Source organism: Strongyloides ratti, scaffold srae_chrx_scaffold0000006 (assembly GCF_001040885.1).
Source record: "Strongyloides ratti genome assembly S_ratti_ED321, scaffold srae_chrx_scaffold0000006".
Lineage (NCBI taxonomy): Eukaryota > Metazoa > Nematoda > Chromadorea > Rhabditida > Strongyloididae > Strongyloides > Strongyloides ratti.
In genome coordinates, this window is record NW_020171514.1 from 243,070 (window position 1) to 260,281 (window position 17,212).

The 17,212-nt window shown below is 18.4% G+C and overlaps 4 protein-coding genes across 4 annotated transcripts; all 4 read left to right on the plus strand.

Moving 5' to 3' along the window:
• Positions 1–3,192: 3,192 nt before the first annotated feature.
• On the plus strand, positions 3,193–3,614 carry SRAE_X000239200 (Transthyretin-like family-containing protein; the record flags this gene model as incomplete). Its single annotated transcript, XM_024645601.1, has 2 exons — positions 3,193–3,417; positions 3,480–3,614. 2 exons carry the CDS (start codon positions 3,193–3,195, stop codon positions 3,612–3,614), a joined length of 360 nt encoding a protein of 119 aa, XP_024499867.1.
• A 218-nt stretch (positions 3,615–3,832) lies between these two features.
• SRAE_X000239300 (Transthyretin-like family-containing protein) lies at positions 3,833–4,413 on the plus strand (the record flags this gene model as incomplete). The annotated part of the gene is made up of 2 exons (XM_024645602.1): positions 3,833–4,156; positions 4,276–4,413. The coding sequence occupies 2 exons, from the start codon at positions 3,833–3,835 to the stop codon at positions 4,411–4,413; spliced, it is 462 nt and encodes a 153-aa protein (XP_024499868.1).
• A 3,333-nt stretch (positions 4,414–7,746) lies between these two features.
• Positions 7,747–8,666, plus strand: SRAE_X000239350 (Hypothetical protein; the record flags this gene model as incomplete). The annotated part of the gene is made up of 7 exons (XM_024645603.1): positions 7,747–7,763; positions 7,827–7,845; positions 7,942–7,968; positions 8,044–8,074; positions 8,356–8,374; positions 8,412–8,462; positions 8,642–8,666. The coding sequence occupies 7 exons, from the start codon at positions 7,747–7,749 to the stop codon at positions 8,664–8,666; spliced, it is 189 nt and encodes a 62-aa protein (XP_024499869.1).
• Positions 8,667–8,729: 63 nt separating this feature from the next.
• SRAE_X000239400 (Sodium/sulphate symporter family-containing protein) lies at positions 8,730–10,668 on the plus strand (the record flags this gene model as incomplete). Its single annotated transcript, XM_024645604.1, has 4 exons — positions 8,730–9,176; positions 9,231–9,346; positions 9,396–10,479; positions 10,528–10,668. 4 exons carry the CDS (start codon positions 8,730–8,732, stop codon positions 10,666–10,668), a joined length of 1,788 nt encoding a protein of 595 aa, XP_024499870.1.
• Between the last annotated feature and the right edge of the window lie 6,544 nt (positions 10,669–17,212).

The following is a 17,212-nucleotide window of genomic DNA, read 5'->3' on the forward strand; positions in this document are numbered from 1 at the left end:
AAATAAATATAGTTATACATAAAGGTGTGCCTATAAAAATTTTTCAATAGACAAACAATAGAAACTGTCAAATTTTTATTAAGATTCAACATTTATGTCAAATTTACGATTTTCTTTTTTCTTTATTAATATTCTAACTATAATAATAATACTTATGTTTATTTAATAATAATAAAAATTGTACAATTCATTTTATTTCTTATATTATAAGTATTTTACACAATATATTTATATAATGATTAATTTTTTTAAGTACACAAAGATAAAATGATAAGAAATATAATATCATAACTGGGATAATAATTTGTATAAAGATTTTTTGATTATATTGTTATGGTTATAAAAAGAACAATATAAAAATAATTTTTGAAACAATTTTTATATAATTAAAAATAATAAGATTAAAGTTTTATAATAAAGTGATGTGTCATTATGTATTATAACATTTTTAGCAAATAAAATATTAATACTCAAATTTTTTTTGTTTTAAATAAAAACAATTTTATTGTTAAAATAACATATAATTAAAACAGTATATATTGTAACAAAATAATTTATTTTATAAGAATTTAAAAAAATTGTATTAATAAACATTTTTTGATATATAAATATAAACAATTTTCATATAAACAAATTAATAAAATGTTATACGATCTACTAGGTGACTTCATTCCATACTATCTCAAAAAGAAAGTACATCACAAAAAAAAAAGAATAATAAAACTTTTTAATTTATATCTTCCGTATTATTTGCATATAAATAACCATTTAATATTTTGTAAAATTATAAAATATTAATAATAATAGTTAACCTTCATTATTCATAAAATAAAAAAAAAAATAAAACAAATATTAATAATTATTAAATGACCTACTCTTGATTTTTCTAATTAATTATTTTAATAATTTAAAAAAATAAAAGAATAATTTAATAAAAATTATGATATGACAAAAGGAATTTTTAAAAAATTTGTAGAAATAAAAAAATAAATATATAATAAATTTGTTTGAAATTAACATATGAATATAAAAAAGTCAATAGTTATTTAACACTTTATTCTAACAATTATTCATGAATTGTTTGATAAATTCAAGGAATGAATAATGTTTTTTTTTACTATCAAGAACAATTATGACTAATATAAACTAAAAATGATGTCATAAAACTCTTTTATATTTTATACATTAAAGAAAAAGTAATTCTTTGTCATCGCCTTTTTCTAGTCTTTATAAAAATTTTATTCATTTATTAAAAATTATTTTAACTCAAAACTTATGTGTGGTAAAATAAATTGTACATAAAAATAAAAACTAATTTATAATAATATATTTATTAAAAGTATATTTACTATATGATTTATTTTTAAGTAATGTTATAAAAAAAAATAGACATGATAGAAAAAATTTTTAATATCAATAAATAATTCTACTTTTTTTTAATTTTCTCTTTTTTAAAAGTATTGTGTTGAATTAATTATTCACGACAAATGAAAGGACTAAAAGATTTAGTTTTATCAAAAAGTATAATAACTTTATAATAAAATATAATACACCAAATATTTCTAAGTATTAAAATATATATATATATAAATTTTAGACAATATATTTAATAAGAATAGTTAAGTAACTTTAAAAAAGTAAAAATAAAAATAAAATAAAATAAAAAGTTTAGTATAAAAAGTTTAATTAAAATGAAATGTTACTTATACATAATAAAAATTATATTTTTAAAATATAAAAATTTAAGTTAGTTTTGTTTTAATAAATTGCAACTGTGTAATATACATAATTTAAATTAAAAATTAATATGGGAATAAATCATTTATAAAATGTAAACTTACATTAATAAAATGATACTTTTTTATAAGTTGATTAAAAATTTTTTAAGTAATTTTATAAAATATATAGAATAGATATCTAAAATTAAAATAAAATTCATGTATACTTTTTTTTTAAAAACAATTAATAAATGATAATAGTTAAAAGTGATGAAATTGTGTCACAATATATAGATAAGATATGCAATGTTACAATTGATATAATATTTATAATTTTTTTTTAATTAAAGTAATTTTTTCACCTGATTAAAATAAATGTATTAATAAGCTTTTAAAAGATAATTAAAATACTTTACCATTTATTTATAGTTAACATTTATTTATACCTAATTTTAAAATGAGAAAATTTTATATCATAAATAAGATATATATATCTTGAATGTAAGTTTTTATATATTAAAAAAAATTTTAGTAACAATAAATAATTTAAGTGAAAAATTTCAAATTGTATCGTTATCATAAAAAAAAAAGTTTTTTTTATCATATAATTTTATATCATTCTCAATATTATTTTTGTTAATTAAAATATATTTTAACAATTTCAAAAAGTTATAAAGTTTAACATTATATTTATTATATAATATAAAATATTCTTTTATAACAAAAAAAAAATAAAAAAAATTTAAATACTATCTAATAGATTTAATGGTAAAAATATATAAGTATGATCCAATGTTTCCTATAAAAATATACATTCAATGACACATTTTTATACTATTACTTTATAAAATCTAAATGATTCATAAGATATTTAATGGCATAAATAGTATTTATTTAAAAAAGATACATAAAAAAAGTTGTTTATATTAATGGTTTCTATAATAGTTAACATGTATCTAAGATAATGTCATGAATACCTTAATGAATTAAAAAATATTTTTCACCTATACAAAAAATATATTTAATTCACTACTTTATTATTATTTTTTTTATATAAATAAATAAAAAAAAAATGAAGAAAAACAAATGTATAACATAGTTAATATAAAATCTTAATCTTTTAAAAAAATTTTTACTAAAAAATAATGTATCAAAATAAAAAAAAAATTACAAACTCTACAGTCAAATATTTTTATTATTTTGATAAGAATAAGTTACCCATTAATAAATTTTTCTTATCAGATATCATTGATTAATGTCTATGTACAAAACAATATTGAAAAAGTAAAAGGATACTGATAAATAATAAGAATGGAAAACGTTTTTAAATATATATAAATAATCCATATCAATATATAATGTCATTTATAGAAAAATATTATTATCAATGATAACTACTTTTAATTTAATAAAATTATTTATAATAAATATAATTTTATTAAATTATCTACCTAATATTATATTAGGATTTCGAATGCAAAGTATTGGTGTTAGAGGTATTTTAAAATGTGGTAATGAACCAGCATCTAATGTTCATGTTAAATTAATTGATGAAGATCGTGGTCCAGATTCTGATGATCTTCTTGATTCATCATACACTGATCATGATGGAAAATTTCAGTTGAGTGGACATGCTTATGAATTAACAAATATTGATGTTGAATTGCATATACTTCATGATTGTAATAATAATGGAAAAGTAAGTGTATTTTTTATAAAAAAAAAAAATATTTATTATCATTAATATTATATATTTTTTAGACATGTCAAAGAGAATGGTTAATTCGTATACCAGAAAAGTATATATCACAAGATAGAGAACCTAAAAAATTTATAAATTTAGGAACATTAAATCTTGAAGTTGAATTAGAACAAGAAGACAAAGAATGCAAATAATCAATGTATATGTTATAAATATTATAAAAATTTTATTTATATAAATAATTTTTGTTTTTAAAAAAATTTTAAAAATTTTTTTTTTTATTTTTGTAAAATGGTTTTATAACCAAAATATTTTATCTGCATATATTTGTATATAATAACGATTAAAATTATCAATTTATATATATATATATTTTATTATAGAAAAGTAAAATATTTTTAAAAGTGTACACATGATTATCAACAATTTGTTATCTTTATGTCTATTATATTCTTTTTATCATTTAAATTTTGTTACATCAAATATTTTACCTAAACAAAAGAATAGTGGTATTCAAAGTTTAAGTGTTAAAGGAAAATTTTTTTGTGGTGATGAACCAGCGGGAAATGTTAGAGTTAAACTTGTAGATCAAGATTATGGACCTGATTCAGATGATGACATGGCAGCAGGTTATACTAATGAGGATGGATATTTTGAATTATCAGGAAGTGCTGAAGAATTAACAACAATTGATCCACATTTAAGAGTTTATCATGATTGTAATGATGGTTTTACTGTAAGTTTATTATATCCAAAATTATGCAACACATTTCTTTAAAAATGAATAAAAATATATTTAAAAATGTATTACATACATTTTTTAATTATTTTTTAAACTAAATTGTTACATTTTAGCCATGTCAACGAAGATGGAAATTTGAATTACCTAATCATTATATATGGAATGGAAAAAATTCACCAAAAGTTATGGATATAGGAGAATGGAATTTAGAAGCACGAATGCCTGATGAAAGACATGATTGTATTCATTAAAAAAAATTAAAATATTTTTACTGTCATCTCTTTTCTTAATATAAAAATTGTGCAAAATAGTTTTCTACAAAACAATGTTATTTATTATTTGTTTTGATTATGTCTTTTTTTTACAATAATAAAGTGTAAAATAAATAAAAGTACTTACTAATTTGATTCTAAGAAAAATTAACACTTTAAACAAAGATATCATTTATTTTGACAGTGGCTCTTTAAAATAACATTAATTTTACTTTTATGAAAGTTATTATATATATTATATTTTTAAATATAAACAAAATATTTATTTTTATAAAATAAATTATAATTAAATAAATTAAATGCATTTGTAAAGATTGTATTGTTGATTTTTTAAAACAATATATTTTTAAATTAAATATTTCTTAACATTATGACAATATATACATATAATTTATTCCATTTTTCATATACTATTTTGTTCATATCCATTTTTAAAGATATACAAAAATTTTGTTAAAAGACAATTTCTATTATATAACCTTAGTTTTCTTAACAATTTTATTTAATATATTTTAAAAAAAAAAAAAAGAAAGAAGTTATATATTTATATTGAAATGTTTTAAAATAAATTTCATGTATAGAATAAGCATTATTCTTTTATTATACTAATTTGTCTTATACTTTTAGTATCATGTTCTTTAGAAACATTATTGTTTATTAATTTTCTATTCAACTTTTACAATCTAATCTCATCTAAGCGTATCTCTTTTTTTTTAATTTCGGTTCATCTTCTATAATATGAAACTATTGTTTATATATTACAATTACTCCAGACATCTTTTAAATCGGCATTTTCAAATAAGTTTTTTGTTTAATATAAAATTATTTGTAGATATATTTATAGTTATTTAAAATTTATAACAATATCGTTTATTACATTAAGGCTTTTTTAATTAATAATTTTATTAATACATAGTTATATAAATGAAATGTTTAAAAAAAGTTTGTGCATAAATTAATGCTTAAACCATTGTTTATTAAATAATACAATAGTCTTAATGAGTAAAAAATGGGTGTTAACGATATATAAAAATTGTCCAACTCATCCTTAAATCCAGCCTCTTTTTATATAAAAGTGATCTTTAAAAATATATGCAATCATTCTCATATTTTTTTACGCAACGTTATTTTATTTGTAATACAATTATTATTCCATAAATGAAGAAATAAAATAAATGTAAGTTAAAAATCTTTGTAAACTAGTAATATTAATTTTTTTTTTTAATTTAAGATCAGTATTGTAAAATGACTCATAAAAAGATAAGTTTTATTATAAATTTAAGAAAAAATTCAATAAAGTAAATATTATGGTTAATTAAACTTGAAAACTAAGAATATTAATTTAATTTATATAATAAAAACAAAATGTCTTTATAGAAAATAATATAAAATTTTTATGTAATTTATTGTATATAAAATAACTACAATAGTTGTAGGTACCTTATATAATTTATATAATATCTTTTTAAGAATCTATTAAGTAGATTATTTGTATAGAATTAATCATTATATGATCACAAAATAATATCTTTTATCATTTTTATATTTTGTTTCTTTTTTGCACTATATTTTAAATAAGAATAAAAAGCAAAATTATTTTTAATTAAACAACTTTTAAATATACATTCTACATTTAAAATTTATTTTACACTTAAAAAATTATATGAGAAAATTTTTTTTTTTTATCAATAAAATTAAATTATGTCATAAAAATATAATAATAATGATGAAATTAAAAAATTAATATAATAAATGTATCCAATATTTATTATAACAAAAAAGTAAATATATTTATTTACTTTAAATTAAATTTAGGAATAGTTTAACATTTCTAAATATAATGTAATTATATTTAGAATAAAAAAGTGCAATCATTTACCATTAAAAATTACAAAAGTTGCAGAATATTTTTTGTTCTATGATCATAGGTTAAATTGTTTTATTAAAAATAACATTTTACCTGATTATTATACATTCAAGTTTGTGACTGATTTGTAGTTTTAAATTAATTAAACATCATTAATCTTTCAAAAATTTTTCAAGTTATATATAAATTTTTGAAAATGGCCTTTATATTATTTTAACAAATTACCATTGAATAATGGTTGCTTATTATAATTTAAAAAAAAAAAATTTTTTTTCTAATTTTATTTATGTGATGTTATATTTTTAACTTAAAAGTTTAGTATATATATTTATATACATATGCATTCATTCACTTATTTTATATATGTATGTTGATGAGTTTAAAACATTAGATTTTTTTTTTATTTTACATGAATCAGTGTTCTTTAGAAGACAATTTTTTTTTTGTATGTAATGATATATTCATTTATGTTTAGTTAGAAAATTAAAACAAAAAATAATTTTATATAAAGTATTATTTTTTAAGGACGTTTAGTATAGTAAAAATTTTATATATCTATAAAGAAGGTTTATTTAATCCATATAATGGTACATTATCATTATTTACATGCGTATAAATATACATTTAATTATTATAAAAAATTATTTTTTAAAATATTACATAAAAAAATCTATAAAATAATAATGTATAGTCGCTTTTAAAAAGTATTTTATTTTTCATCTCTTTTATTAAAGATTTTTTATGGCACAAAAATTTTGTAAGACAAAAATAAAATATTTATTGTCCTAACAAAGAAAGGGACAAAAAAAAAACGCAATTTATATCATCTAGTTTTATCTTTTTATTTTCGGGGGAAAAAAGGCATAAGAGAAAGGGTCTTCTGGTCGAGATGAATATAATCTTCAACTACTATGCCTTTTGTTCCGCCTTATGGTGAACCAATTTTTAGTTACTTTTATTTTTAATAGAAAAAGCCTTTTTATAAAATATTTATTTTTCTTTTCTTACATAATATTACATATAATAGTACTTTATCTCTCTCTCTTATTTTTAACTGAGCCATACCTCATACTAAAAATACTAGTAAAATTTATTTAAAAAATTTTTTTTCATTTAAAAAAAAATATTTCTAATGACGTTATATAATGTCAATTGATGGCATTAAAGTAAATAAAAACTTATTTTGTTTATTTTTAATATATTAAAATTATACTTTTAAATATAATATTATTTTTTTAAGTATAGTTAAAATATTTTATTATTCTTATGAATTTTGATATGAATTAAATTAAATATTTTATAAATTTAAAAATATAATAATATACATTAAAAGTACAATTTATTTTATTTTTCTTAATAATCTACATTACTATTATTTCTTGAATTTAAATAAATTTTAATTTTATTAAAATTTTTATGCTATATTATATATATATATATACCACATGGGAAATGACGTTATGTTAAATTAATAAGCGTATACATATCATAAATCAAGAAAATTTTTATAAAATATTTATATAAGTAGTGTGAATGAATCAAATGTAATGACAAACTTTAAGAGATATTTATTATCATAATATTCATTATTTTATATCCTTGTAACAATAATCATTATTATTTATTTATTTCTTTATAAGTTTGTTTGTTTTTTTTTAATAATATTAGTAATATTAAAAATATTTTATATATATATTTATAATATATAATAATAAAAATATATTTATATAATATTTTTTTAGCTAGTAATTATTTTAATCGAAATAAACTTACGTAATATGTGTATATATATATATATATATGTCATTTTTAATTCATATGGCACAGTTTTTCATTTTATATTTAGTTATTTTTCTGTCCATTAATGCCTCGTCATTCGTTTGGTCATAGCTTTTTTTAGTAAAAAAAAAAAAGCCATGTATTTGTACTCTTAATTGAATCACATAAAATGCAATATTCATTTAGAGTTACTTCATTTTTTTTTCATTTATAATGACTATCTTGATAGAGCTATACATTTCTTATATTAATTTTTAAAATATATATTCTTTTAGTGTGTCCGTTCTATCTTAGGTATTTAAGATAATATCATTTATTTTTTTTTTTATAGATATAATATAAAATTTTCTGTAACAGTTAAACTTAGACTATCATATATTATGTTATTTTTCATTGTAGTTTTAAAATGTTATTTGCCCTTACAGAAACATTTATTTTTTTTATTTTTTGATGATAAATAATATTATTTGTTAAAATTTAGTCTTTTTAATTTTTTTTTCTATCGTGATAATATGAAATAAATTTTTCTTATATATAATTATATATATATTCTCATTTTAGTACTTCTTTTGGATTTACTTTTTAATTTCTTAACAATTTTACTAACATCGTATTTAATTAACCAATAATTGTTTACAAAAAATTGAATATGTCAATTCCAAATGTTGATTCAACACTTCAACTTATTGAAAATAAGGAGAATGAAAGTACTGAAAATCTTGGAATGCTTGGAATATTCCCTAGTGGTGATAATTTAGGATGTTTTAATGTTAGTTCACGCCAAAACATGATTGATAGAGATGATGGATCATATGGGGAAAGTACTTTTCAAAAAGTTATAAAATGGATTACTGATATGATTAATATTTTCCTTCAATTTCGTGGTCCTATTTCTGTTGTATTGACACCAATACTTGTTTTACCTTTGGCCTTTAGTGATGACATGAAATGTAGATGTCTTTTTACTGTTATTTTAATGGGAGTTTACTGGTCTATTTCTAAAATTCCAATTGCTGTTACAGCTATGCTTCCTGTTGTCTTATTTCCAATTCTTGGGATTTCTACAGCTACTGAAGTTGGAAGTAAATATATAAGTGTTAGTTATATATATATTTAAAATTTAATTAATAAAAATAAATTTTATTTTTAGGATACTAATTTCCTTTTTATGGGAGGTTTAATGGTTGCATCAGCTGTTGAAAAGTGTGGTCTTCATGAAAGAATAGCTTTAAGAATTCTTACTTTAGTTGGACATGCTCCAAAACGGTAAGAATTTTATTAAATTATAAATTTTCTTTTTTTTTATACTTTATAGTATTCTTCTTGGTTTTGTTGGTGTGACATCAATTCTTAGTATGTTTATTTCAAATACTGCCACTGCTGCTATGATGGTTCCAATTGTTCAATCTCTTATAACAGCTATAGAGGAAGCTTCAAATGTTACTAATGAGCTTGAAAGTGCTCGTAAAAAGAGTATTCAAAAATTTGCGTCTGGGTTATATCTTGGTATTGCATTTTCATCTAATGTTGGAGGAATTGGTACATTAACTGGTACACCACCAAATCTTGTTCTTGTTGGTCAAATGTCTCAATTATTTGGAGATGCTGATACTGGAATTAATTTTGTTTCATGGATTATATTTGCTTTTCCTCTTATGGTTTGTTGTATGATTGCCACATGGATTATTTTAGTTTTTCTTTTCTTAAGAGATATTGAAACAAATGAAGCAGTTGGTATAACAATAAAAAAAAAGTTTGATGAGCTTCCAAAAATTAGATTTTCTGAGATAGTTGTTGCTATACTTTTTGGTTTTTTAATATTTTTATGGATTGCACGTGATCCTCAAGTTGTACCAGGATTTGGTGTTTTCTTTGGAGCAAATTATTTTACTGATGCTACAAGTGCTATGTTTATATCATGTCTTTTATTTATTATTCCATCTAAAATTCCTACACTTGAAAATTGTAGAAAAATGCTTAAAGGTGAGGAACATGAAAAGATTGAACATTTGATGGATTGGAATTATATGGAAAGAAATTTCCCATGGTCTATTGTATTTTTACTTGGTGGTGGATTTGCTTTGGCATCTGGTGTTCAATCATCAGGATTATCTGCATCAATTGGAGGACTTATAGGTCAATTTAGTCATATGCCACTTTGGTTACTTCAAATTGTTTGTTTTACAATTGCTATGCTTGTTACAAATATTTGTAGTAATACAGTTACTGCAAGTATATTTATTCCTGTTGTTGCAAATATAGCTTCTAGTATTGGAGTTAATCCTCTTAATCTAATGCTTCCAACAACTATAGCATGTTCATTTGCATTTATCTTACCAGCTGGAACACCACCAAATGCAATTGTATTTGCAAAAAATGCTATTTCTGTTTCTCAAATGGTATGTAATTAAAAATAAAAGATAAAATACAATTTATTTTTTTTTCAGGCTTATGCAGGAGTTATTGTTTCCTTTGCCACCCTTTGGATTGTCACACTTTACCTTAATATTGTCGCTCCAATAATGTTTCCACTTAAAGAGTTTCCTGAATGGGCTCTTGTTTATGCACAAAATATTACCAAATATTAGAAAAAATTTTATATAAGTGGAAATATTTTCAATCAATTGTTGAGGATGCTTTGATATATTCAATTAATTGTTAAATTTCTTTTATATATTATTTTTAATAATTACCGTTTTATTTTTATATTAACATGGCCAACTTTTACCTTGCCTCCAATATATGATATTATATATATTCATATATATATATTGTGAAACGTTATATCTCATTAATTTAATCAGTTATTGTATGCCCCTATCTTATATATTATTTTTTGTCCTTTTTTTTAAATTCTTATTTTTAGATTTTAAATTAATATCTTTTATTTTATTGTTATCAAAATATACTTATCAAATTTCGCTAATATACTTTTGATTTACAAATATTAGTTATCTCTAACTTGTGATTTTATTTAATACTTGTAGAATAAAAGTGTCGCGAAGTTTTTGTTCCTAATGCCTTATATAATATTATATAGTTTTCCAGAGTTATCACGAATTGTGATAATATGTAGAAAAAATTTTATTACTTTTTTTTTAATTAAAAGCCATGATACATTTTTCCGGTAATTAATAAATATTTCTTTCAAATATTATATTGTTTTAATTATGTTTTATATCTTCTTGTTTTTTTTTTAATAATATAATTGGAAATAACTTTAAAGTATACTAATACTATTTAAATTAAAAAGAATTTTTATGTTTTATCAATTACTTAAAGTGGTTAATTTTTAATTAAAAATATAGCAACAAAAGAATGTTAAAGCTTGAAAAAGAGATATCCATTGTAATGTGTCATTTACTTTGGAAAACTAGAAATTATAAATATATATATATTATGTTAAAAGGGTTAATTTATTCCATTTATTATGTCATAATATAATGATTTTCACATATAATTTATACACATATTTTAGTAACAAAATAAAAATAAGTTTTAAAAATATAATATAATTTAATAGTAAGGTAAATTTCTTATCATACAAGAAACATCATAAGATTATAAAAATTGTTACTCTGTGCCACTTATAATATATAATAATATGTAACAAATTTATATGTTTAAAAAAAATTAATGTTAAAGGTTATTTTAATAAATTTTACTAAAACTAAAAATTATTTTAACATATTAATTAATATATTTAATTCTTAAATTTTTAAAATCAATGATGTTTCTTTCAATTTATTTATAAAAAGATATTTTACAATTATCCTAAAGTTTAATATCAGGTTTTTGTAAATAAATAATTAGTTATAGATCTTCTCTATAAAAAGTGATAAAAATTTGGTCTTTTGAAATTTTTTTTAAAATATAACCATGATGTAAAAATAATCTTAAATGCAATACAATTTATTACCTAATTTTTTTCTTTGTAATAATATAGTAATCTTGTTAACTAGTATATTATTATTGTTTATCCATATAAATTTACAGTATAAAGTTTTGGTTTAAATTTAATAGTTTTTTTTTCCAATGTCAAAAAATTTAATACTTTTTTAATTAATAAATTTTGGTAGTATATTATAAGCTAATTAATTATCATGTGTATAGTAAAATAAACATATTAATAAAAGAAAAAAAGAAACATTATAAAATTAAATGTTTAAAAATTATGAACAAAAAGAAATTGTATTATTTGATGTAATTAATAATATCAATAAGTAGTTTGTATTTGACTAATAAAATATTTTCGTGTGAAAAAAATATCATTATATAAAAATCATATTATTCACACAAATAAAATATTTATATTCTTAAAAATAAAATTTTTATTTTTGATTAATTTAAATATTTTGTTTTTAAAAAAAAGTGCAAATTTTTTGTTTTAACTAATTTCTTTTCTTTTTTTTTAAAAACTTTTTCTTAAATCTCAAGGTTATTTCTTTCTTTTTTTAATTATTATAATACTTTAAAAACATTATGAAGGTATTTAAATTAACCTTCTGATAATACCATTTAAAAATAAATAATGAAAAAGATGAAAAATAAATTAAATCATTATTTTATTTTTAAAAAATAGGAAATTTGCAAGTTTGCAAACTTACAAAGATTTTTTTAATGAAATTTTATTGAGTTAAATGTTAGTTTGTAATCTTTTGAAAATAATTATTAACAAAAAAAAATGAAAATGTTTAACAACTTAATAAAAATGATCAAAGCTTATCTTAAAAGATATATTTTATCATTATAAAAGTGACCGAAAAAAAAATATGTAAAAGCATTATTTAAAAATTTTTATATTTATTTACTTTATTATTTAGAAGTTTATAATGAAGAAATATAATATGCATCATAATTTCACTTAGAATTTTAAGGTATCATAAATTAAAACTAAAAGATTATAATTTTTTATGTCACATGTTTGCATAATGTCAAATGTTAAAAGAAAAATTATTAAAAATTGTTTAAATATTTAAAAATGTTATTTAAAAAAGTATAAAAATCAAATGCATATATTTTAAGAAAAAACTTTGTCAACTATATTTTATCATTGGTTTAAAAAGATTGTTTTTTAAAAAATAACTTCATTACTGTAAATGTTTTATCTCTAAGATAATTTAAAAGAAGAATTATGATATTTAAAATTAAAGTAATATGTTTGACTTGAGTTTATAGCTTATAATTTAATAAAATAAAATGAAATTTATATAAAATTGTAAAATTACTTTTAATAAAACACATAGTATATTAAATTTATACAAGGAGAAATTTGTACTGTTGCAAAGATATTTACATTTATAAATAGTATTATTAATTTGAGAAAATAAAACACAAAAAAAATAGATATAAATAAAATAAATATTAAGTGCATTTACAAGAATTATTATACATTCTTCTTCTTTTCTATTTGCTTTTAAAAAAAGTATTAAATATAAAATTAAAATGTTCTTAAAATTTTATTTGATAAAATTAGAAAATTTTTTTCTGTTATATTGAAAAATGTAGACATATATAAAAAAATTATTCATAAATAAATAGTTCATATTCTCAATTTATTAGTTTTTCATAAATTTAAAAAAGCATATCTCATAAAACAGAACAAATTTATTTTTTTTTTAAACAAATTCAAACAAATTTTATTAATATTTACTTTAACTATAATAAAAATTTTTCTTCAAAAGTTAATAGATAGAAAAAATATTTTTCAATTCTTTCATTTTAATAAATATTTAATGAAAATGTTAATATATATATATATACATGACAAAAAAACATTAAAATAAATTTTTTTATTATAATTTAAACAATATATTTTTTTTGTAAATATATAATTTTAAAAAATTAATGTGCATATGTAGGTAAATGAATGGCTTTTCTTATTTTCATTAAAAGTATTTAGTAAAAATATTTATTAAATTATCATGTCATAAAATACATTATTTTTACCATAATAAATTGAAATATTTTTATGTTACATCTTTTTTTTATTTATAAGATCAAATTTAAAATAAAAATAAAAATTACAAACGAAATGTAATTTTCTTTTTTAATGAATCTAAATAATTAAGTATCATTAAATGTTAAAAATTTTCAAATTTTTTTGACCAATAAATCATTGACTACTAATGGTTTTTTAACTTATATATATAATTTTATTCATTTTTAAATAGTTTCAATCAATTTTATTTTATTGTGTGATAAAAATAATTATATAAATTTCTTTATCTTTTAAATGTAGCAAATGTTTTTAAAAAATTTGTAATTACAATGATTTAAATAAAAAAAATTATTGAAACATTGTCATTTTATATATTTATGTTATAAATAAATAATGAAATATTATAAAAAAATTTAATAAAATGATGTAGTGTGGAATCTTTGCAAAATAAAATAAAATAATTGCTGTCTCTCAAAGACAATTTGTTAAATGGTTTTGATACTATTATTTTAACATATTGACAATTTAAAAAACTTTTTGTTATACACTTTTTTTTAAACTGATTTTGATAAATTTTTTATCGTCAAAACATTGGGTAATCAAATAAAAATTTTATACTTTAAGAATTGTGGAAAGATTTTTTAGCTATTAATCATTTTTTTAAAAATTAGAAACAGGACAAATACAAGGAATCAAAAAGTAACAAGCGCGCGCTTCGCGCACGCTTGCTTGCATGCATGTCCTTTTGTGTAAGCTATAGATTTTTTCATTTTATCGGTGATTTAAAGCATGTATTTCAGACGCTCAAATTTTAAAAATTTTTTAAATAATGTGATCTATTGTATCATAAAAAAATATTTTTTGATTATTTTCTTATTTTTCAACATTTTTTTATTTTTTTAAAATTTTTCTATATGCAAATTGATAAAATAGTTATAAGAATAAATAATTAAATCTTTAAATTTATACATTGACATTTTTCTTTTACAGCTATAGCTATAAAAAACAATTAGTGTAAAAAATCATTTATTTTTTAAATTTATTATTATTATAAATATAAAATTATAAAATATATAAAAGTTAAAAAAAATTAACGTAAATTGTTACATTATCATTATAAATTGGTATATATCTTTTTTTTATGCTGATATTTGTGTTGAATAACACTTTTTAAAACTTTGATTATCCTAAGAGGAAAAAATTATTAGAAATTTTTTACACGTTTTCGCGCATAACTCAAGAACGAAAAATGATAAAAATATGATCTAGTAGTCAAAATGTAGAGAATAAAAATCCCCCGAGGTGTTTTTTTTCATTTTTTTAAAAAATTTATTTTTTCAAGAATTATAGCGTTTTGAAAATTTTTAAATTTTTTAAATGGAAGATGATTTTTAGTTAATATCTCAAGAACAAATGATTTGTTTGAGACCGTACTTATGACATTCGAAAGAGCACAAATTAATTAATAATTTTTGTTCTTATCACCATTTCTTAAAATTAAGTTTTTAAAAAGTTATGACTGATAAAAATTTAAAAAAAATTTTTAATTTGAAAATTTTTTTTTTTAAACCGGCATAACTCAAGAACGAAAAATGATAAAAATATGATCTAGTAGCCAAAATGTAGAGAATAAAAATCCCCCGAGGAGTTTTTTTCATTTTTTCAAAAAAATCATTTTTTCAAGAATTACAGCGTTTTGAAAATTTTTTAAAAATTTTGAATTTTTTACTTAACTTTAAACCATCATATCTCACTTAAAAATTCATCTTTTCGAAAAATTAAGGTCGGAAACGTTTTCTACGGCCTTTTTTACCTTTACGTCAAATTTTGCTAAAATAACTCTTGAAACTTAAACGTTGCAGCAAATGAAACATTTGCAGCTTTTGCTGCAATATCTATATGAAGACGCAATTTTTTTTAAAAATTATTGAACTTTTTGTGATCAGCGCATTTTTTTACCCTAGGATAAATTAAAAAATATTAAAAATTCTAAAAAAATTTTTCCTACTTAATTCTCGCCTATATATATTTAGGGTTAGGATTGTTTAATCTCAAGAATGGAACGTCCGTTTTTAGTAAACGTAATCTCATTCGAAAGAGCATCAAATAATCTATCAATCGTATTTTTATTGTTATGTTAAAAAATTGCATATTAAAAAGTTATGAGCAAGTAATAGAAAAAGGACAAAAATTGTTAAAATTGTTAAATAAATTTTAAATTTTACACTTTTTCAAGAATATCTCGAGAACGCAAAATGATAAAGATATGGTATATTAGTCAAAATGTAGAGAAAAAAAAACTCTAGGGTACCTTTTTTTTTATTTTTCATAAAAATCTTTTTTTTCAAAAGTTATAGAGCTTTAAAAATTTTAAAAATTTAAAAATTTTTTTAAATTGACAATGTGTTTTTGCTTATATCTCAAGAACAAATAATTTAATTAAGATGATACTTATACCATTTTATAGAGCACAAAAAAATGTACAATTTCTATCTCCGTCATTATATTATAAAAATAAGTTTTTAAAAAGTTATGACTGATAAAAGTTAAAAAAAAGTTCAAAATTTAATGACTTAAAAAATATGCAAAAACTATTTCAAGAATATCTCGAGAACGCGAAATGATAAAGATATGGTATATTAGTCAAAATGTAGAAAACAAAATTCTGTGGGGACGTTTTTTTTATTTTTTTAAAAAATCTTTTTTTTCAAAAGTTATAGAGCTTTAAAAATTTTAAAAAATTAAAAAAAAAATATTAATAAAAAAAGTAAAATTAGTTTTTTACTTATATCTCAAGAACAAATAATTCAATTAAGATAATACTTATATCATTTTATAGAGCATAAAAAAATAAATAATTTTTATTTGCATCACTTTTTCGTAAAATTAATTTTTTAAAAAGTTATGACTGATAAAAAAAAAAAAATAAAAAAATAACATTTAAATTTTACACTTTTTCAAGAATATCTCGAGAACGCGAAATGATAAAGATATGGTATATTAGTCAAAATGTAGAGAAAAAAAAACTCTAGGGTACCTTTTTTTTTATTTTTCATAAAAATCTTTTTTTTCAAAAGTTATAGAGCTTTAAAAATTTTAAAAATTTAAAAATTTTTTAAATTGACATGTGTTTTTGCTTAATCTCAGAACAAATAATCCATTAAGAGATACTTATACCTTTTAAGAGCCAA